We start from the raw sequence: 23,977 nt of genomic DNA on the forward strand, positions 1-23,977 counted from the left end.
CTGGTTGTGCTTTAGAGGAAGCATTGCTTTTGGCACCTAGTCTATTTCTATGTAGTTTCACTTGAAACATGCTATGAACAATATGCCCAGCAAATTACCTCTTAACAAAGCAAACTGTTTAACCCATGAAATTTTATGATTATTAACAATGTTCTAAATATTTTATGAAGAAATTAAGAAAAAAAAAGTTTTTAAGAGACAAAAATCAGAGCTAGAGATAGCACAGAAGTCAGGAATCACTGGATTATCAAGCCAGTAAAATACAGCACACATACACACACAAAAACCCAGAAAACTACAGACTGATACCTTGGATGAACTTACATATAAAACAAGATCTACAACAAGATCTTGGCATACTGAATCCAACAACATATAAAGATAATCATTCACCATGATGAAGTGGGACCACAAAGATGTACAAGGTCCAAGTTTGAAGCCTGTAGCAGAGGATCCCCTGAGCACTGCTGAGGCGGGTCTGGTAGTCCCCAGCACTGCAGGACCTAAGCAACTCTGCATCATGGGGCCCTAAAACTGAAGCACCTGGATTACCTAGAAAGTACTGCTGGGAACAAGTGGCCCAGGCACCTGAAATATTGCTCTGGAGCACCATTCCCCAACAACAAACAAAACAATATACAAGAATAAAACATGAACTTTTTTCCGCCCTTATAGTCAGTAGACAATTCTGTGTGATTCCAATGGCAGCAATATTATGTCAATTTATTTATTTATTTTTTTAAAGAAGGAGAGATGAAGACAGAACAGCAGGTAGGGCTCTTGTTCTGCATGCTGCTGACCTGGTTAGATCCTGGAATCCCATATGGTCTCTGCCATATGAGCTCTGCCAGGAGAGATCTGTAAGTGCAGAGTCGGGAGGAAGCCCTGAGCAGTGCCATGTATGGCCCAAAATCCAAAAGGAAAGAAACCCACCTCTTATAGAACATTTAAATCATCAATTGCTTTGTAAGAATAACGAGGCAAACTATACAACTCACTATTTCACTAAATCCACACACCAACAGGGATTCTAATATTGAATTCAACAAGAAGTCTTCCATTACAACTTTTATGTATTAATTTAATCTCACTATTATTTATATCACACCTCCACCCCAATTTAAAAAAAATACAAAATAAGTGGTACGTTTTCAGTAAATGAGTATCAGAAATGTTATGATACAATATTCAAATGCTGATTTTGTAAATTATAGAACAGAGAAAACAAGAGGAGGAAATGCCCACTAAAAACACATTAGGGGGGCTTAGAAGACAATACAGGAGTACATCTCACATCAGTTAGAATGGCACATATCAGAAACACTGGGAGCAATCTGTGTTGGCAGGGATGCAGTGAAAAAGGAAACTGTCATCAACTGCTGGTGGAAATGTTTTCTGGTTCAACCCCTATAAAAAACATAATGGAGGGTTCTCAGCAAACTTAAAATCAAGCTGCCGTATGACCCAGCAATTCCACCTTTGGGTATCTACCCTCAGGACAGAAAAACATTCATTCAAAACAACGAAAACACAACATTCTTCATTGCAGCACTTGGAACCAAGATGTTCCAAATCAACCAAGATGTCCAGTAACAACACATCATGGAGAAGTGGTATACATGCTACACAGCTGTAAGGTATAAAGAACTCACACAATTTGTGACATCATGGACAGAAATGGAAGATATTATGTTAAATGAAGCCAGAAGGAGTAAGATAAACACAATTTCTGAGTTGCAGATCTAAAATATGGATCCTTGGGCTAAATCTGTGGGGGTTTTGTTTTGTTTTGCTTTTTGAGTCACACCCAGCAATACATATGGGTTACACCTGGTTCTGCACTCAGTAATTACTCCTGAAGGTGCTGGGGGACCATATGGGATGCTGGGAATCGAACCTGGGTTGGCCACATGCAAGCAAACACCCTACCCGTTATGCTATCGCTCCAGTCCCTTGTTTTGTATTTTTAAAATAGTTATATAGGAAGTTAGCCTCTCTCACTCATTTTTATTTCCTAAGGCTATTAGAGGGCTACAACCTCAAAACTGAGAAGCTGAAGAGAAAGTCAGCTAACTGCTAATCTCTTAAAACTTAAACTAATAATAATACTTGTTTAAAATATTTATTCTAGGGGCTGGAGAGATAGCACAGCGGGTAGGGTGTTTGCCTTGCATGTGGCTGACCTGGGTTCGATTCCCAGCATCCCATATGGTCCTCCGAGCAGCGCCAGGAGTGATTCCTGAGTGCAGAGCCAGGAGTCAGCACTGAGCATCACCGGGTGTGACCCAAAAAGAAAAAAAAAAAGAATTACTAAAATATTTATTCTATCCACCAGTTCAGGTACCTCCTGAAGAGGATAAGGTAGTTTGTGTTACAGTAATGTAAAACCCACAAAATTACTGAGAATTACAACAAAGATTTATTTTCATCAACACATGAATCCTATGCTTCAACATGTCCTTAGAATTTTGGCTCCATAACATCAACTTTGGGGTCCAATTGATGGAGCAACCATTTGTGATCAGAGCCAAATCTGTCTGTAACAGAAAAACTAATCCTCTCCCAGGGAAGAAAAGCAGACTTTGGTAAACAAAAATAAAAACATAAAACAATTTAATTTTTCTTAATTTCTGCAACTTCTCCCCTTAGTGTAGCATATTTTACATCAAAATTTAAAATGTAAGTACAAAATTAAAAAACCAATATAATTTCATGCTTCGTAAAAAGTAATTTTCAAGGTTTATTATTATAAAGGGAGTTATTTAAATTTATTCTCTATTTTCTTATAAACATGAATAAAAGGTTTGGGAAAAAAAAATACTCAACCATTTACTAAATGTGTGCAAGTATTGCACCTAAAGAAGGGAACCCTCAATGAGGAAAACAATGATGTATCAAGTACTGCTAACCATGTGTTTGAGCACTACAGCTAAATAAAAACACACAATTGGAAGTATGCCCTTTGGTCATTGCAACACCATCATCAAAAATAATAAAGAAGACAGGAAGGGTAAAGGGCTAAAGGGGATCCTGACACTTCCCAGCACTGACATACATGTGCCATGCAAACCTAACAGTTCTACTGTCTGTGATCCTCAAAAGTGTATCACCACTGCAGCAACCCCTAGCAATTACTACAACCAGTGTGTGTCTTACAACCAGTTGTAATGCGACCATGTGCAACTTTCAATCATCATAGCACCAACACTGAAGAGAAAGTAAAAAGAAAACTGGGCACATACCAAATTACAAAAAAATATATCACCCATCTGCATGCCATATGAAACTCAATAAAAACTTAAAAAATTAAAAAAATGAATTAAATTTAATTCATTCACTCTGAGATAACATATTTAGACTGCCAGTGATGTATAATAAAACTTACCCAGGTCTTAATTAATAAATATTTCCTTAGTCATGAAATAATCAACATAGACTAAGGTAAAATGACAATATAATGTATAATGATGATAAATATAAACCATAGCAAAATTTTCAACTCAGTTTTCAGTAACTGTCACTCTTACACACTACTTTATTTTCCTCAATTTTTATTAAGGTCACTATTAGTTAAAAAAAAAAAAGTATTAAAATGTCCCAGAATTGGGCCGCCAGGGAGACAGCTCTAAGGGCTGGAACATATGCTTTCACATGCAGGAGCCCAGCATTCAATCCTGAACACTCCCAGAACTGCCAAGTAAGGCAGCCCCTGTGCCCATAAAAATACCTAGACTTTACTAAGAAAAATAGTTCTTGGTCTCTAGTACTTAACAGACAATTTTAATGAAAAATAGTAAGTGCTAAGATAAACAGCAAGGACCTTTGTCAGGTTCCAGAAGTCATCTATACCCAAAAGGGAAATTACTTATCAGAGACATTAAAGATTAGCAGTTAACATGAGAAGTGGAAAGATAAAAATATATAGGTTGACCCAAATATTTACTTTAAAAAGCTGTATGGAGGAATCCTTAAAAGATGAAGAGAATGGGACAGAATGATAGTACAGCAGGTTGGGAACTTGTCCTGTGCATGGCTGACCTGGGTTAGATCTCCAGCATCCCATATGGTCTCTGGCGCCCTGACAGGAGTGATGCCTGCGAACAGAGCCAGAATGGAGCACCACTGGGTGTAAACCAAAACCAAACCAAAACAAAAGAAAAAAAATGAAGAGAAAAGTAGCAATAAACTATCACTATAGACAAGTGGCAACTAACTTTTCAAATCCAAGAAAGATAATATCAAAGCTGGCTATAAGGAAGCCCACAAGAGGTGGCTCTGTGCAGTACCAAGATAAGCCAAGATAGACGTGTGGAAGAGACCAGATCGTTGGGATCTCTAACACTGGGATTGAGGAGTTCATAGAAGGGAAGTTTATGGTTTCTGTGTATAAGGAAAAAGAATTTCATTATCTCCTCTCATTCTTACACAGAAGGTTGGTTATCCTACTCCAACCAGGACTAACAGACTTAGATGGAGGGAAGAGGACCTAGAGGATGAATAGCTTTTAAAAGGGCAATTAAATGAAATTATACCAAATAAACCATTAGAATTCTCCATCTCGCTGTCTCTCTCTCTCATACTCCCTCCCACCCACCCCCACCAACATAAAAGGATTTAAGATTATTACTATAGTTGGCAATTCACCAATGAAGTGGACCTACCAGATCTAACTGTATCACAAAGCTCACAGATTACAAGCCCCACAATTGTGCTGAGCTTCCAATCAGCTTCTTAAAAGCAGGAAGACTATATTCATTTTATTCTAAATCTCATTTAAGTTTCTAAACTGCATTCTGATTAAAAAAAATTAAAATAAAAGACAATGAAGTGAAATGGAAATCTAAGCAAAGAATTTTATTTTTATCATTTTTATACAAGATAAATAATTAAAAACGTTTAAAACAAATCTCAATCCTGATTTTAAAAGTACGTATCAAAATAGAGTAGCTAAAAAGTAAAAAGTACTCAACCTGTATATCCATTAACATAGATGGCAACTCCACTAAAAATTGTAGATGAACTTCCATCCTTCTGCAGAGCAGCATCTGAACGAAACTGTTCCTCCAATTTTTGGACCTTGGCAGCCATATACCCACCCTAAAAATAAAGAAAAATAGTGAAACAATCACAAGTTGTATTTTTATCTATTCATTTTTTTTTAAATTTACCTTTAAAAAAGCAAAAGAAGCTTATTCTGTTCCAATGACTAAGGTAAAATGACAATATAATGTATAATGATGATAAATATAAACCATAGCAAAATTTTCAACTCAGTTTTCAGTAACTGTCACTCTTACACACTACTTTATTTTCCTCAATTTTTATTAAGGTCATTATTAGTTAAAAAAAAAGAAGTATTAAAACGTCCCAGAATTGGGCTGTCAGGGAGACAGCTCTAAGGGCTAGAGGATATGCTTTCACATGCAGGAGTCCAGCGTTCAATCCTGGACACTCCCAGAACTGCCAAGTATGGCAACCCCTGTGCCCATAAAAATACCTAGACTTTACTAAGAAAAATAACTATCAGGGGAAAATTCCAAAGATAAAAGCATATAATACTTTGATGTGTAAGCAACTGCCTCATTAATCTTTTCCTTAACTTAGGCAAAGCTGATAGAAAAACATGACATTTGTCAAGAGTGTTTCATAATATACTTCAACATCCAAGTTTTACTCCACAAGAAGCCACCAGATAATGACTGAAAAAGCAAATGGGGAGGGGATCCACACACAGCAGAGCTCAGGGGACCAATGCTATGCCAAGATCTGAACCACTGTCACAGTCGCAGCCACATGTTCGTGTTACCTCTCCAGCACCTGATGGTTCTGGTCCTATGACAGTTATTTTAAACAGGAAAGTCAAGAACAACTCAATAACATGAAATAATGCTTTTACCTACAAAATTAAGCAAAAGTTGCATCAACATTTAAACAATTAAAATTCTGACAACTGGTCAACAAGAGTCTATTTGAGACTGGATTCAATTACCGTCTATAGTAGGATGTTTAAAAATAATAACTTCAAGTAAAACTAGGCAGATGAACAAACTAGCACTTTGTAAAGGGGATACAATAAATGATTCCATGGCTAAATTCCAGATCTAATCAATTTGATAGCAACACTAACTTCCATTAGGTAATATTAAACTCAAGGATGAATTCGCTCATACTGTGCAGGAGGCTAACCCACATTCAATCCAAATAGTCCAAGTACCTGGAGCTCCCAAGTACTACTGGAATGGCTCAGGTATTTCCCAGCACTGCATGCATCTTTGGGCCCTAACACTGAACCAACCACAAGACCCTTCGGGCAGAGAATCACCAGGACCGTCCTCTCAGTCCCCTAAAACTGCTTGAGAGTTTCCCACCTTCAAAAAAAAAGCAAAGTAGTAAAATACTGCAATAGCTAAAGATCTATAAAAATCTATTAATTCAGCTAAACTTGTGCCAAATTTGAAATAATAATTGAATTATTTTGGTTTTGAGCTACATTTCACAGATCTCTGCTGCTGGGGTCACTCCAGACAGTGCTGGAGAACCATGGCGTGCCAGGAGTGAACTCAGACTTCCTGCGTGCAGAGAATATGCTCCAGCCCTTGGATCTAACTCCCTGATCTTATCTGAGGTATTTCTAGAAAGACAGATATAGAAGTCTGTAAGTGAAAATGCTTCTTCAAAATGGAAAACTTTTTCATTATTCAAATATATGCTCATTATTAAAATCCATTATCTTCAGAAAATAGAAAAAAAAAAAAAGAAACCCAATCCCCACTGTTAACATTTTTGGGATCTCATTTTCTGACTAGCTTCTTTTTTTGTTTTTGGGCCACACCCAGTGGTGCTCAGGGGTTCCTCCTGGCTCTGCACTCAGGAATTACTCCCGGTAGTGCTCAGTGGACCATATGCAATGCCAAGGACTGAACCCGGATTGACTATGTGCAAGGCAAGCACCCTCCCCACTGTACTATCACTCTGGCCTCCTGACTAGCTTTTCTATCCCTCAAAGCTCAAAGGTTTCACAAAAATAGGATCCTATTTAATTTATTTGACCATCTTCTATTATCAGCTATCTATTGTTTTTCTGATTTTTAGTTTTTTTGGCAATGCTGCAAAAAATTAATCATACAAAAAATTATTATACAATAACTCTCTACATTAGAACATTCATTTCTCAGTATAAAATGTCTAAGAGCAAAGTTTAGAGATGTTAAAGTCTTACTACAACTCAACAAATAGGTGTTTAAAGTGATTTACAATTAAAAAAATGTCTTGAACATGGTATAAACTAAAAGAAGAATGAAAAATACCTAGAAAATGCAATATAATTATTTTTATTCTTTTAAAACACACCCATTTCTCCCAGCCATCATTTTCAGCTCGCTTCCTCCATCCACCTCGTCTCATAGTGGAACTTCTGTATTAGGAGAAAGAGAAACATGTCAATTTTCTAAAATAATGAACTACTGTTGATACTTTACCATCAAGAAATTTTTAAAAATTTAATTTTCAGTTTATGGATTAAAATGTTTAATACCAAGAAATTTTTTTAGGTGAAATCTGGTACTAAAAATACCTCTGTGCAGAAAATCATCAGATCTAAATTATAGCTACTTTAAATTCAAACTTTAGCAGGAAAAACTTTTACGCATTTCTGAGCATCAATCCTAATACCCATTTAGATAAAAAAAAAAAAATCACCAAATCTTACTAACATAGCTGTCATAACATTTATTAGTACTAAGGGAACCTAAGAAAACATGTTGTGTTACATAGTCTCCTATACTGTGTCTCTTAAAACTGCCCTACTATAACATATTGGACACTTAAGAATGTTCTGAAATCTGTCCAGTGTAATTCCTAAAGTAAGTCAATAAAAATATCAGGGGACACAAGGCAGAAATATTATCACTGATAATAAACCAGTAAATCTCAAATTCTCCTTAAGGTAACACTTGACCAACTACAGTATAAAAGCACCACAACAAAGACTCACCAACATGCCAGCTGGATTAGTAAGTAGCAAGGTAAATGATACGTAAATCAAAGTAGGAGCTAAATCAGACTCAAAATTCTGTGGTCTGGCTTCAGTAGAAGAAGGGACAGATACAAATCTCTTATGGGCTGTCCACGGCCATTCTACCTGCACTATAAGACTTGGAATTACACTAAAACAAAACAAACAGCCCTGGGCAAAAAAGAAAGTTCCCCACTCCTGCACTAAATGAAGTCAGAGTGTTCTAATTCAAATGGCTCCAGATATTTGAACTTGACCACACAATCCTTTTTAAAAATTAACATGCATTTGAATTTTTAATTCTGTTAATATTAAGTATTTATAACGTATTACCACAGAAGCCTTATTACATCACCCAAGTCAAATCAGCTTTTACATGGCCTATAAGAATCTGTACTAAATAATGTTAAAAATTTTCACTTTTGGGGATCAGGGATGTCTGTAGCTCAGCAAAAAGTGATATAGTATTACATGTATGAGGCCCTGGGTTTGATCCCAAAAACAAAAAATAACCCCACAAATTTACAGTCAGCATGTATTTGATTTGCAATATTTCCTATTGGAAAATATTATGTATTTTTGCTATTAACTCTAAAGTGTCCAAAAGACACGCAGAGATTGTTTATGAGTTAAATCCGACAGAGAGAAAGGGGACCGAGAAAATGAAGCAACATGGAGCGAAGTGATTAGGTGCAGAGGCACAGATGAGAGGTAGGGAAGAGCCTCTCTTTACTCAACATGATAGTTTCAAGTCCCAGGACTGCCATAGTCCGCTGTATTTAAATTTATTTCTTCTGTTTTTAAGAATCTCATTTTGTTTAGTACCTTGGGATTTCTTCCCTTGTCCTGAAAAGAGTCTGGGAAATGTATAGTTTGGTACATAGTTTAGTACATAGTTTGGGTTTCATGTAAATTCCATATTCATCTCTTACAAATGGTTTACAAGTCCTGGCCATTATATACTGTGGATGCACACAAAAATGAAATACAATGAATAATCTGCTAAATGACGAAAATTAAAGAAATACAACAACTTCATATACTGGGTAGCTACTGCATAAAATCAGTATAAAAATCTTTATCAAGTTTCAGCAGGGCAGACAAGTATGAAACAAAACTACTATATAAACCCACAGAGCCAGGCAGAACATTCAAAGAGCTGGAGGGCATGCCTTGTACAGGGAGGCCCTGAGCTCAGTTACCAGGTGTGGCTCCAGTGGCACCCAACACAGCTGGGCCGGCATAATCAGGCTCAGCACTTAACTGTCAAACCACCATCACTGGGCAGTTTGGATATAACTAAATTCTGGGCCCCCTGAGCAATCCTGTGAGGTCCCACTTCCTCTCCCCGTACCCCCAAACCCCTTGTCAAGAAAAAAACAACATAGGCATTAAAAATTCTTCCTCATTCCAAAGTGATAATGCTTGAAAGTTAATAGAAATAAGGAATGGAAAGAGCTAATTTATCTAATTCGATCCATATTATGCATATAGCAATTATTTGAGGATAAACAAAAAAAGAGAAAGGAAAATAAGAAATACACACACACACACACACACACACACACACACACTCTACTTCTGGAAAACCCTGTAACAAATAAAAAAGTAGATCACTTAGATAAATCCTCCTCCTGAGGAAGAGAAAAACTAAATATTGGTGTTTTTTTTAAAAAAAAAAAAACTTTCTCCAGGCATAGAAAGCCTAAAACAACGAAAAATTACTGGGTCAAAATTCAGCACACTGGACAAGAACTGAGTGTGAAAGAAGGTAAAGTGATATATATATATATGATACCTTTTCAGCAAACCACAGTGCCCAGAAGGAAAAGAAAGGAGAGAAAAAAATGTCTGCTTTAGAGGCAAGCAGGGCAGGAAACTGGGGACACTGGGGACAGGAAATGTACATTGAAGGAATGGGTGTAAAAACACTGTATGACTGAAACTCAATCATGAACAACTTTGTAATTGTGTACCTCATAGTGAGTCAATAAAAAGTATTTTTTTTAAAAAAATGATAAACCCTGAAAAAAAATCAGTAGAAATGAGAAAACAGAAAATAACTGAAAATAAACGTGAAGAAAATGGCACAAAAGGATGAAGAATAAAAGGAAGGGGGAAGACACAGAGGATACCAAGAGATTGGGAGATCTAGCTTAAATAAATATGGGGGGAGGGGAGAAAAAACTGTTAAGTCTTGAAAGAACTGAAACATTTCTAAAATCAGTAAGATATCAGGTGCCAAATTCAAGTTTAAAGAGGAAGGCTTAGAGGTAGACTTGACCAACCTCCAAAAGGACTGGAAATTAAACATCAAACATGTGAGAAGTCAACCATACATTGGGAAAACTAAAAAAAAAAAAAAAAAAACTCTGCATCCCTTTTACATTTTCGACAATTTTCCTGACTGGCAAGATCACTCATACTGGTATCTTTTCACTATGATAGTAAACTTTAGCCATGATCAGAACAGCTTTCAAAAGTTCAGACTCAGGAGTGGCATACTCATCTCCAGTTTTTCCTTTAAGTAACAGAATATCTGTTCATCTCTTCGAGTGGGGACCAGGGTTACCACAGAATCCATTTCCTAGAAGCCTTTAAACCCTTCCAAGTGAGATTCATCTCCAGCCTCCACACCTTCTAAGGCCATGTACCTGTGGAACAGCTAATCAAATTTCACATTGCTCAGAGTTATACTTCCTATTACTTGGTTAAGGCAGGCAGGAAAGGAAAAGAGCAATTCCAGCCTAATTTCTCAGAGTCCCAAGGGGACTAACTACAAAGATTCACCCTCAGCACAGCAAAACCATTGGGGAAGATGCATAGGAGCCCACCAAGCTCAATCATTATCAACCAGCTCAGTAAATCCTCAGACAATGACTTTGGTGAGGATGTTTTATGAGCTCAAAACAACACAGACAGCACAGGTAGTCAGCAAAGCACAAGAAATTATGAGAGCAGAAATAAGAAAACTACAAGCAGAAATTAAGAATATGGCAGGAAATTTTTTAAAAAACCCAACATAAGGTCTGAGCAACAGATTAACAGCAGCTGGGGAAAAGATCAAGGGGCTCCAAGATGAGAAGAAAGAAATCTCTAGGAAACACAAGGTGGAAAAATGTCTGAAAAGAAATGAACAGCAACAGCATATCAGAGAACTAAAGATGAATTCAAGAGAAACAATATAAGAATCATCAGACTCCCCAAAGAACAGGAGGGCAAATACAATAAAGAACCAACAGTTTTAAAAATCGCATAGACAAGAATTCTTTCACAGGCAAACACAAAAGGCCCAAAGGGTCCAGTGAAAATAAACTCAAATAGAAAAACTATAAGAGACAGTATACTCAGAATGACAAAAATCAAAGTTAGAATTATCAAGCAAAGTCAAAAATGAAACTTACATACAAAGGAACTATGTGATTCACAATAGAGCTATCAAATGACACTCTACAAGCCAGAAGAGAAATGATGAGATAGAGTACCAAAATCAAAACAGAAACAGAAAAATGAAGTAAACATGTCACCAAGAATACGCAAACCAGCTTCAGAATTAGGCAACAGCTTAAGGAAGTAACAACCCTTGAGAGCAGTCTTGCAAGAAGCATTAGATTGTTCTTTAAAAAGTAAGCATTTGGTATTGAGTAGGCATTAGCAAATATCACTTATGTGATACCTCTACCAGATTTAGAAAAGTTGTTTACTCCTAGCTTGCCAAGAAATTTCTTACTCAATTAATGTTTCATTTATATTAAATTCTTACATCAACAAAGATTTTTATTACAACCTTTTTCTTTTTTTTTTTTTTGTTTACAACCTTTTTCATATTGTCAACACTTCAGCAGTTACTATATTTTCTAACATAAAAACCCGATTCCCTTTCTGAGAATAAAACACATTTTATATTCAAAGGTGTGAATTCTTAATTCACTTAATTCTCTTCACTCTAACTTTACATTTATAAGGCTTCTCTACTTCACGTAAATTTTTTAATGCATTAGCACAGAATTATATTATTTTTTCAAGTTTATGTACCTGTAATAAAATGTTAGTTTACGATTTTGTGGAAGTTCGTCTCTATTTATCTTCTATTTATCTGTTTATGTGTAGGTGTCACCACTTTCACAACTTAAAAAAAAACCAACAGATCTCCACTCTAGACAAGAACTGAGTGTTAAAAGTAGGTAGAGGGATACAAATGATATGATAAACTTACAGTATCTGCATTGTAAACCATAATGCTCAAAGGGGGGAGGAAGGAGAGGGAAGGAGAGTGCCTGCCAGAGGCATAGTGGCAGGCAGGAGGGAATGGGAGGGAGGGAGGCAGGTAGGAGGGAAACTGGGGACACTGGTAATGGGAAATGTACACTGGTGAAGGAACTGATGCTGGAACATTATATGACTAAAACCCAATCACGGACAACTTTGTAGCTGTGTATCTCACTGAAATTCAATAAAAGAAATAAAAAGAGAGACCTCTCCCATATGAGAGAAAAAGAAATACAGCAAGGGAACAACAAATGGTCAGAGCTGTATATTCTATCTATCTAACAGTTTATATTGGGGCAGGAGTTGGTGACGAAGTGGGCTCTCTGGAATGATGTATACTTGAAAAGTATGATTAACAGCATTGTAAATACCACTGCCAGTATAAGACACGGTTTAAAACAATAAAATCATTAACTAATGGGATATAAGCAATGTATAAAAATCTGCACCATGCACCATAAGGGCCAGGATAGTACAGTGGGTAGGGTGCTTGCCTTTCACGATGCCCCATTTTTGAAATGTTGGATTTTGTTTTGTGGCCACACCCAGTGGTGCTCGGGAGACCATATGGATTGCCAGGAATCAAACCTGGGTTGACTTCAATCAAGGCAAATGCCCTAACTGCTATACTATAACTCCAGCCTAATGGCTGGATTTCTTATTGTTGCTTAATTCTGTGAGTGCTCTATAGATACTGGATTATCAATCCTTTAATCTGATGAATTGTGTGCAAATATTTTCTCACATTCAATAGTGTCTTATTATCATAGCTAGAGTATCTTTTGCTATGTAGCCTTTTAATTTGATGTAGTCCCATTTGCTTATTTTTGTTGGTGTTGTCCTTGTGTGGTTATCTCACTGACAATTCTCTAAGGTCTTCAGTTTCCTGGAATGTGTATCTACCATGGTTTTCTTTAATGTATTTTATGGCTTCTAATCTAATCTTAAGATCCTTAATTCGAGTTTACTTTTGTGAATGGTGTGAGGTATGGTTCTAATTTAATTTTTTTTCTAATTGAATTTTTTTACATGTGGCTATTTGGTTTCCCCAACATTTTCTGAAGATATTTTCTTTTCTCCATTTCTTTGTCATAGAATAGCTGCTGCCCAGACATCTGCAAATTAAATTCAGAACTCTCAATTATGTTCCATGAGCCTGCAGGTCTATATTTATACTAATACCATACAGTTTTGATTATAGCTTTGCTATATAGTTCAAAGTTGGGAAATGCAATTCCTCCATCTTTTTTTTTCTTAGGTTTGCTTTGGCTATTTGAGGAGTTTTCTGGTTCCATAGAAACTGTATCTTTGAAAAAATGTCGTTGGAATTTTAATGGATATTGTACTGTATCTGTATAATAATATATGAGTAGGATGATCATTTTATTTTTTGTTTTCAGGCCACACCCAGGAAGGAGTATTCAGGGCTTATTCATGGTTTTCCTTCAGATCACTCCTGGCTGGGCTGGGAGAATCAAATTAGATGCCAGGAATTGAACTTGAGCAGGCCACATGCAAGACAAGTGCCTCAACCACTGTGCTATCACTCTGGCCCCAGGATGATCATTTTAACAAAGTTGATTCTTCCAATACATGAAAAGAGCATGTCCATTTCTGGGTGTCCTTTTCAGAAGTGATTTATAGTTTTCATAGTGATGTACAAGTCTTTGACCTCCCTTGTTGATTCCTGGGTATTTGATGATTTGGGGCACTATTCTGAAGACACTTTTTTCCATTTCTTTTTCTTCTAATTCATTACTTGTATTCAGGAACAGCATAACTTTTGTATATTAATTTTATAATCTGCTATCTTATTTCTTTGGGATTTTTGATGGAGTCTTTAGGATTTTCAATATACAGTATCATGTCATTGCAAACAGTAACTTATGTAACATTTGTGATAGCCTGGTGGACCTGTGGTAGCACTGGGCATGTATTTTTTTTATTGTTATTTATCTGCAACAGTGTTTGTCTTGATGGATGATTTGATCCATGAGGAAGAGATTCTCCAATTTGGAATTGTGTCACTTATAATAGCTCTTTTTTAGTGAAATGGGGTTGCACTAAACCCCATTGGCTTTAAAAAGGGCTAGCCATGGAATTGTGCTGTTTTGGCCCTCAGCCTGATCATTCTGGAAACAGACTCTTGTTTTAGAGCCATGCCTGGTAGAGATCAGGGAAGCTATTCCTGGCAAGGCCTAAAGATCATACGTGGTGCTGAGATTCAAACCAGGGGTGGTAGGATGCAAGAAAAATGCCTTAACCCACACAGTATCTCTCCAGCACTGGAAACAGTCTCTTATCTTTTGGCAAGGATCTAAGAAACCGAAGGAAAAACTTCATCTATCTATTATCATGGTTCTACTAAGGTCTACTGATGGGAGAAAAATAAAATCTTATACACAGAAGCATGATAAGTCTGCTCTTGATTATAACTGGTTTTAATTTTTTAAATTCAGGCTTATCCTTTGGTAGTATATTAACAAAAGTAGCAATCAATTCTGTCTTTGGTAATGAACTAGACAAAGGCCTTTTCAATTAAAAGAAATCAGGGAGAACAGGAAACCCTGCTTGCTTTAGATTTAGTAATACCTGTAACAAATGGGCTCTCTCACATTTTAGACAAGCAACTTAAAAGATAGACTGCAAAGATTCTTCTTCAACTAAAAGTCCCTAAAAGACACAAAATCCTACTTTTGCCACCACTGTAGAAATTTTGGTTATCAGAAAAGAGACTCGAGAAACAAGAGTTTTAAATATTGGCAGTATTCAAGTTAGACTTTTTTTCGCTCCTTTTATATGCCAGTTACAGGGTTACCAGGAACAAGGATTTCCTACCCATACCAATCTTTTAAATGAGCTTGTAGAAACAACCTTATAGATTGGGCATTAATCTTTGTCCTTATTGTCACTAGGGTCATATTTTGTTACTTAATCTCACAACTATGCACAACTCAAATAAGCCTGAACCCAGGGCATCACACATGTAAGGCAGGCATGCTGCCACTGAGTCACATTCAGGCCCAAGTTGACTCTGCAACCAAAGAAAATCATGGGGAAAAGTTGCTCTTAAAGGAATCAACAATAACGAAAGCTCTGTCATGCTCAAAAAACTCATCATACGCCCAGCAACTAGCCCTGAAACGACAACAAAAATTATTGGCTATTCAATAACTGTAGTCAATAGTATGACAAGAGGCAAGCTCCCTGAGACTTAAGACCTTGAAAAGATACAAGACTTTAGTTTAGAAATATTTGAAAAGTCTCTATACCCTTTTTAACTACTTCAATAAGCTCCCCTCTGTACATCTTGCCACTGACAGATAAGACACTCAGAAAAGGGGTAAGACACTTCCTGGTATTAGACAAGTGGGCATCAAATCTAGCATAGAATTGATTAGGATTTTTAAACTGTCGCTGTCACTGTCATCCTGTTGCTCATCAATTTGTACTATTGTACAAGAGAAGCTCCGAGGTATACGAGAAGCTCCAAGGTATACGAGAAGCTCCCAGCTATACAATAAAGTGGGATCTGGAGAGGAGGAAAAAAGGAAAAAGAGTTCTGAGACAGTTTACTAATTAGGATGTCACCACAATGTGCACTACGCAGAAAGACTTACATGGCAAGAATAAATGTCATCTCTCCAACCAAAGGCTTTGATTACAGATGAAAAAACCCTCTCTTAGGTGGGAAGGGGGGGTGGGAGGAGGGATACTGGGAACACTGAGGGTGGAGAGTGGGCACTCGTGGAGGAATGGGTACTTGAACATTGACTGAAACACAATCATGAAAGTCTGCAAGTCTGTAAATGTATCTCATGATAAGTCACTAAAGTTAAAAAAGAAAAGAAAAAAACCCTCTCTTGGAGCCAGAGAGAGAGAGAGAGAGAGAGAGAGAGAGAGAGAGAGAGAGAGAGAGAGAGAGAGAGAGAGTACAATGGGTAGGGCAATTGCCTTGTACACAGCTGACCAAGGTTCAATCCTCAGCATCCCACATGGCCCCCTGAGCAACACCAGGAGTAGTTCCTGAGCAGAGTCAGGAGTAATCCCTAAACACTGCCAGGTATAGCTCCAAAACACAACAACAAAAGAAAACAACCCTCTTATCTCTCCCTCTTTTCCAACAAATTCCAGGTTGGTATACTCCACATTCACTTAAGTCACTAAAATTTACAGTTTTCAAAGTAAGTACAAGTAACAAACCAGTTATTCTCCAGAGAAAAAAGATTTGCCAAGGCCAGAGTGATACTGTAAAGTGGATAGGGTGTTGCCTTGCTGATGGAAGTTCGATCCCTGGCATCCCACATGGTCCCCTGAGCACCATCAGGAGTAATCTCTGAGTACAGAGCCAGAAGTAAGCCCTGAGCAGCAACAGGTGTAGTTCCTCAAACCCTGCCCCTCCAGTCACTTAGAGTCACTAGAGGTGACTCTTAAGTTTAGGAAACAGAAGGAGAGGCAGGGGAGCTTAGAAAAAAAGTAGTCTTTAAAAAAGAATGTTTAGGGCAATATTCTGAGATTGTACCTGAGTATAGCTTAGAAATGTGTTGATTCAACTGTCCCAACTTGGGGAAATTACTAAGTAACAAAGAACTTGATTGGAGATGGTATTTGTCCCTGATTCCTGGTAGGGAGGTTTTTAAAGCACTTGAAATTTTACAACTCATAGAAATGTTTTTGTCTTTTATACTAATGGGTGACTCCCCTGCAGTTCCCTACTTTCAGAATGGTACAGAGACTAGAGAAACCATACATGTAGAGGGGTTGGGGTTTTGACCCACACTAAGCTGCCATCATGAAAGAATGTGGCTGCAGACTGAGTCCAACAGCATGTCCAATGATTCCCTAAGCCACAGTCACATAAACAGGGGCATCACTCATTAGCAAAGCAGGTATCTTACTCGTAAAGTCCTAGATTTGATCCCAAGAGGGATCAAGGGGGTTACAATAAAAACAACGAGGCTTGGGGTGAGTTTCCACGATTGGTAAGCATACAAAGATGTGGCAAAAAGATGGCCTGAGAACACAGAAGCTTGATGATCCTTCATCATTTGGATGGTCCTGCTTTGTGCAAGTACAGTACTTTACTGAGTGCGAGTGTTTCAACTCCTTAATTTGTAGCCAGCTGGTCAGACATATAGGTTACCAGAAGCTTAGAGATATTATCCAAAGTTAGGAAAGCTTTGCAAACTGTGCTCTTAATCTTCAATATCTGCTTAGTAAGGGTAGTAAGCATCAGTACTAGACTGCAGCTAAAGAACATATTGCAGCATTTAGCTTCTCCACCTTCTCTCTTCCACCCCTGAATGAATTTTTAAAGCATTACAAAACTTAGGACATTTCTGGTTATACTCTCAAAAATAACAAATGTTAACATGTGTTCAACTCCGATTTGATCCTCAGCACAGTACAGTTCCCCATCAACACCCTCTCTTGCAAAACCACTGGATATAGCCCTAAAGATGCAAAGCTCAGTCAGGGTGGCCCAGGTAATCCCCAGAACTGGAGCTGTAGGGCCTGAGCAGCAGTGCATCTAATAAGTTGAGAATCAGTGGGAAGGGGCCCCAGGTTTCTTAACCACTGTCCAGAAGCCCTCCTCCAAATATATATTGCACTGTAGCACTGTCACTGTCATCCCGTTGTCCATGGATTTGCTCAAGTGGGCACCAGTAACGTCTGCATTGTGAGACTTGTTACTGTTTTTGGCATATCGAATCTGCCACGGGTAGCTTGCCAGGCTCTGCTGTGCGAGTGGGACACTCTCGGTAGTTTGCAGGGCTCTCCGAGAGGGGCGAAGGAATCAAACCCAGGTCGGCTGCATGCAAGGCAAACACCCTACAAGTCTCACAATGGAGATGTTACTGGTGCCCAAACATATATTAAAGAAACAAATTATTTTTTAAGCTCAGATTTTTTTCAGTCTAATTTTTAAAGTCTTAAAAAAAGCCAGTAAGTCAGTAAGAAATAATTTTAAGATAAAATCAAGTGCTTTAATGAAAAACATTAGAAAGGAGCCTGTCATAATTTCTTACATAATTAAGACTAGCTTAATGACAAAATAATCTTTAAGTCCATTCTTAGTTATCCTAGCAGATGTCAGAAAATATAAGATCCAGATGTTATTTCCTAACTGCTTCTCCAAAAAGCTCATTTTAGACTGCTGTACATTATTTAGACCAATGAAAATATAAGATTCAGTCATATTCTGACTAAACCTACAAAAACCTTATTTTAGTCTTGCCTTTGATCAGAAACATCATTAGAACTATATAAGAAAGCACAATTTATTACTACACTGTCACTGTCATCCCATTGCTCATCGATTTGTTCGAGCAGGCACCAGTAACGTCTCTCATTGAGAGATTTTTTTGTTACTGTGGTTTACTCCACATTCACTTAAGTGAATTCAATAACATTCATCCAATATGCCACGGGTAGTTTGCCAGGCTCTGCCTCTCGGGCTTGATACTCTCGATAACTTGCCGGGCTCTCCGAGAGGGGCGCAGGAATCCAACTCGGGTTGGCCACGGGAAAGGCGAACGCCCAACCGCTGTGCTATCGCTCCAGCCCATTACTACACTAGAAGACACAATTACTTTTTCTATTATTTTGACTTTAAAGGAGATCTCAAGACTTTAAATTGGAAATTGACAGGATTATATTGCTCAGTTTTCTACTCTTCATAACAACTAACCATATGCCTGTCTTTCCCTGGGTGAAGAGGGCTATGTTTAGTAAGAGCAGAAAAATAGCCTTCAAATAAAATAACAAAAACCTTTAGTAATGACTCTCATTTTTCTCTAGTAAAATAAAAGAACATACCCTTTAGAACCTCTAAGTTTTCTAGAGAGATGGTAGAAGAGGTTATAAAGCACTTGCTTTGCATGCAGCTCCAACAACCAGAACCATGATTCAAATCCCAGGTACCACATATAGCTGATCTCCTGAGCACAACCAGGGATTATTCCTGAGCATGGGGCCAGGAAGAGCCCCTAGGTACTTCGAGGCGTGTCTCCCCACATTCTGGATATACTTAATGTTGAAAAGCCAGTTAGTAATTCATAATTTTGTTAAGTTTTTTAGGTCTCAAAAACTCATTAAAAAACCCTAAGTATTCACTTGCCGTTTAGTCTTTAGCAAAACTAAATACATTCATGTTTTCTTAAATGTGAAGTACATTCTATGCAAACTCCTTTTAAACTATTTACAAAACTGAGCTACATACATGCGTTGACTAATCAATAAATGTCTTTGAGGGGAGAGGGCAGCTTATCCAGCACTGCTGGGGAACCATATGTGATGCCAGGGATCAAACTGGGGTGGACAGCCTGCAAAGGAAGTGCTTTAACCTAAAGTGCTTTAACAACCATCGTATGCAACTAATACCATTAATGAGTTCTTTAAAAGAATGGAAAAAAATGACTTTGCATACCAGTCTATTATGATACACTCATAGATTATGAGCATATAGCAATTGTTAAATCCAAAAAAAATTGTCATAAATCAGGGTGGGAAATACCTGGCCCATAGAGTCCTGTGGTCTGGCCCTGGAACATGCGATAGATACACATCAGCTTGAGGCCATTCTTCCTGTTCTGTATGGCACACAAATATTATAAATATCCAAATACTCCTGGAAGAAAAATAAGTTCTCCACACCTGCCAAAAACACTAATGAAAGTAGCAATATTTAAGAAAAATGAAATATATATATAAACAACATAAAAAGTTATAAAATATGACAGTGGCTTTTCAAATAGAAACCTTGATTTTAAGTGCTTCACTGCAAAGTGATTACAACCTTGGATTACAAAGTTGGATGAAAGTAGACTGAAATCCTGTGTAACCTGGTCAAGTAAGATCTCTAAATTTGCTTCCTATAACCTTGCTACCTTTCATGGTGATTGCAAATAGTACATGGAACTATGGCATAAAAACTGTCATACAGTAAACATACAATAATTCTGCGATTATTATTAAACTTGGGGGGAAATGATACACAGAACTTTTTTTAATCTTTTTTTTTTTTAGCTGTAAAACCAAAGTTTAGGATCCTATTATTTATAAACGCTCAGGCTGGTCTGAAGTTTATTCCTAAATGTTCCTACAAATTTTACTAAAATGAGTAAAATAAAGGACTGGAGCAATAGCACAGCGGGTAGGGCGTTTGCCCTGCACGCTACTGACCTGGGTTCGATTCCTCCGTCTCTCTCGGAGAGCCTGGCAAGCTACCAAGAGTATCCTGCCCGCACGGCAGAGCCTGGCAACCTCCCCGTGGCATACTCGGTATGCCAAAAACAGTAACAAGTCTTACAATGAACCATTACTGGTGCCCACTCAAGCAAACTGATGAACAACGGGACGACAGTGCTACAGTACAGAATAAAATTTTAAAAAACTGATATTAAGAAGCTCAGTAATAAAGTACAAGCCTTGTATAAGTCCCTGGGTTCTATTCCCAGCACTAACCCACCCATAAAGGATGCATTAATTCTTTATTAATAAAAATTAGTTTCTAGTATTAGTTATTCTTTGCCCCTTCATTTTTTCCTATTTTTGTAAAAACTAAAGAAAAAAGGAAAATGATAAGACAGAAAATGAGACATAAAGTAAAGCTGAATTATCTTAAGCTTTAATTAAAAATCAAGTAAAATTTTGGAGGGAAAACCCAAAATGAAAAGGCAAATAGAACACAAGTTATAAAAAAAATCTCTCCCTTCCAAACACCAACACATACTTCCGTTGGATTTTAAAGATTTTCCTGTCTACAGTCCCTAACAGGTCCTTTCAACACCACAATCCTATCTCCAGCATAACTTAAAAGGAAACTATATAAAATCCACTCTGGTGGGCAGCTGTTGAGATAATCACTCTTATCATCTTCCACAGATCTAATAAAGCTGTGGTCTTATACATTAAGACCAAATACTGGTCATCATTTTCATCGATTTATTTTTTAATCTGTCTAGACACACAAAATGTATTTAATTATTTTCTTTTTAACCCTGATTTATGGCAAATCTAGCTACATTCCACCCACGGACCGTTGGGCCACTCTGGGCCAGGTATTACAGAACTTACGGTTCAGTGTTCAGGAACCACCAAGTTCAATAGGGCAAAATCAATAAGTCTATCTTCACAATGCCATACAGAAAAATACCGTAAATATAGGATAGAAAAAGAGGCTTCAACTAAGGATCTGGTAGGGCTCTCTGAGGTGGTAACAGCAGCAAACAAGAGGGGAGTGGGGGTGTGTCAAACAAAAAAATGACATGTAGAAGACCCTAAGGAAAAGTTTGATTTGTTCAAGAAACAACATCACCTTGCAGCTGAGTAGGAGTGACTTGCTAGAACTAAGGTAGAACTGGCAACTGACAAATTATGCATGCCCCTGGGGAGGCTAAAAGAAACACTGATTCAATTTTAAGGGGAAGGGAAGCTTGTGGCAGATTTCAAGAAGAGAATGGCAATTTGACTTTTCCTATATCAGGATCACTCTGACTGTTATGTAGGAACCTGTCGGGAAGGGCACAGTAGAAAGGAGGATACCAGCAGGGTACTGTTCTCAAAGTCTAAGCAAATACTGTAACTTCAACTAGGACTCATGTAATGTTCAGAAACAGGTATTCAGAAGACATAGCCTAATAATCTATGAAAGACATTTTAAAAATTCTCCTTCCACCATAACATGTCCCTGTATTTTTAAATATCCAGGTTAATGCTTTCATTAGTCAATGTTTTTAAATGCTGTGGTTTGACACATTTGTATCTTATTAATACAGTAGTTTTCAGCCTTTGTTGTCGTCTGACCAGTGAAACAGGAAAAATATTTTATGGACTGCTAAGGCATCAATTAAAAAACGTCACTTATCATACTTTGTGTATTTGTTTTTAAATCTCATATGATTAAATAACAACTATATTTTAATTTAAAATAACGAAACTCGGAGGAATCTCTGCAGACTACTAGCTTAATACAGTCAATTTTTAGTAAGCTTCTAATACACCTCCTAGAGCAGAGTTCTAAGGCTAAATTATTTACTTTAAGAATTGCTCTTTTATTTAGAGACAAGAAGTACCTTATCACCGTTCCTAGTTAGCTTTCTTCACAGGCTTTGTCCGAAGCCCACCTAGACTGAATTACTTCAGAAAGGAACACTGAGGGAGGTACTGACTGAGAAGTACTCAGTACCAAGAACTCACGTGCACGCCTTCCATCGCAACGTTTCAAAATTCCCCTCAGCTCTAATCCTCAGCTACCCAAGGTAGGAAACATTGTAGGGTCTTCACTTTACAGGGGAGGAAAATAAACCTAGAGATACTAAATTATTCAAGATCACACAGCAAGTGAGCAGGATCAGAATTCCAATCTCCCTTCTTTCTGAAGCGGCTGTCTCCTGGACGGCGCCAGCTACCACAAAGACGGCTGCGCGCCCTCCCGCCCGCGCCCAGTCAGGGCCGGCGACGACAGGGGGACCTAGACGCCGGGGTCAGTCAGGGCCGGCGACGATGGGGCGACGAGACACAGGGCTGGCGACGGGTTGGCGTTCTCCCCCGGCCCCGAGCCCTGGGGTCGGACGGGAGGCGGCGAGGGTGCAGAAACCCGACGCCCCGTGTCCGCAACTGCCGTTCCAGCGGCAACTCAGAGAGGGTCTGACACGGCTGCCTCTGCTCCGTCGCGGGGAGCACTGCGACGGGAGTTCAGGGGCTCTCGCCCGGAGCCGCGGGGGGGAAGGACACAAAGGGGGCGGCCGTCCGGGGCAGCCGCGGCGCGTGCAACAGGCGGAGCCGCGGGCGCAGGGTCCGGGCCGCCCGGGCTCCGGGCGCGCGGCGGGCGGGGCGGCCCTTCCGGCGCGCGGACTGCGGCGGCCCGGCCGAGGGACGCCGCGCGGGCGCCGGGGAATGGCGGTCGGGGCCACGCGCCGCGGCGGCCGGGAGGTCACGCATCACGCGCCGCGCAGGGGCCGCTGGCCGCCGCCTGGGGCCTCGGGGAGCCGCGTCCGGCCGCGCCCCGCCCCCACCCGCCGCCCGCGGCCGCTCACCTTCCGCGCCGCTGCGGCCCAGCATGCCCGGCACGGCCGCCTCCGGGGCCTCGCGCTGCCACCGCCGCGCAGGGCCTAGCCGCGCTCGCCTGGGGCCCGCACCGGGCACCGCGCCGCGCCGGGCCGCCTCACCTCGCGCTCCCGGACCCGGCTCCGCGCCGCCGCCGCAGCCCCCGCCCCGCCCCCCGCGCGGGCGCGCGCGCCGCCGCCCCGCCCCGCCCCGCCCCTCCCCGCCCGCGGGCGCGCGCGCCGCCGCGCCGCGCCTCCTCCTGCGGCAGCCCGAGTTCCCAGGCTCCGCCCCGCCCCTCTAGCTGTGGCCGGCGCTCTCTCAGACTCCGCCCCCTCGGCCGGCTCAGGCCCCGCCCCCTCCAGAGGCCATCCCGCCCCGCCTCCTCCGGGGGCCGCGGCGCTTCAGACCCCGCCCCCTTCTGGGACCAGCGCGCCCAGACACGTCCCCTCACGGGACCAGTGAGGCCAGGATCCGCCCTCTCCGGGCACCAACTCCCTATGGCTCCGCCCCCTAAGAGGACCAGCGCGCCCAGGCCCCGCCCCCTCCAGGGACCAGACACCCTGGCCCCGCCCCCTATGGAGACCAGCGAACCCAAGCCCCGCCCCCTACGAAGACCAGAGCGCCCAGGCTCCGCCCCCTACAAAG

The 23,977-nt window shown here is 39.8% G+C and overlaps 1 protein-coding gene across 8 annotated transcripts in view; it reads right to left on the minus strand.

Annotated features, from left to right (window-relative positions):
* REV1 (REV1 DNA directed polymerase) overlaps positions 1 to 23,482 on the minus strand; it is a 100,231-nt gene extending 76,749 nt beyond the window's left edge. For 2 of the 8 annotated variants that reach the window (XM_055120089.1, XM_055120088.1), the window contains exons 1-4: positions 23,323 to 23,482; positions 19,800 to 19,875; positions 7,351 to 7,414; positions 4,971 to 5,097 (exon numbers count right to left, since the gene is read on the minus strand). In XM_055120089.1, the coding sequence (XP_054976064.1) occupies positions 4,971 to 5,097; positions 7,351 to 7,414; positions 19,800 to 19,875; positions 23,323 to 23,347 (292 nt within the window). In that variant the 5' untranslated portion in view covers positions 23,348 to 23,482. Of the gene's footprint in view, positions 1 to 3,943; positions 3,966 to 4,970; positions 5,098 to 7,307; positions 7,415 to 19,799; positions 19,952 to 23,322 lie in introns of those variants that run through there. The other 6 variants (XM_055120091.1, XM_055120092.1, XM_055120090.1 and 3 more) reach the window with 6 other exon arrangements.
* Between the last annotated feature and the right edge of the window lie 495 nt (positions 23,483 to 23,977).

This window comes from Sorex araneus, chromosome X (assembly GCF_027595985.1).
Source record: "Sorex araneus isolate mSorAra2 chromosome X, mSorAra2.pri, whole genome shotgun sequence".
NCBI classification, from domain to species: domain Eukaryota; kingdom Metazoa; phylum Chordata; class Mammalia; order Eulipotyphla; family Soricidae; genus Sorex; species Sorex araneus.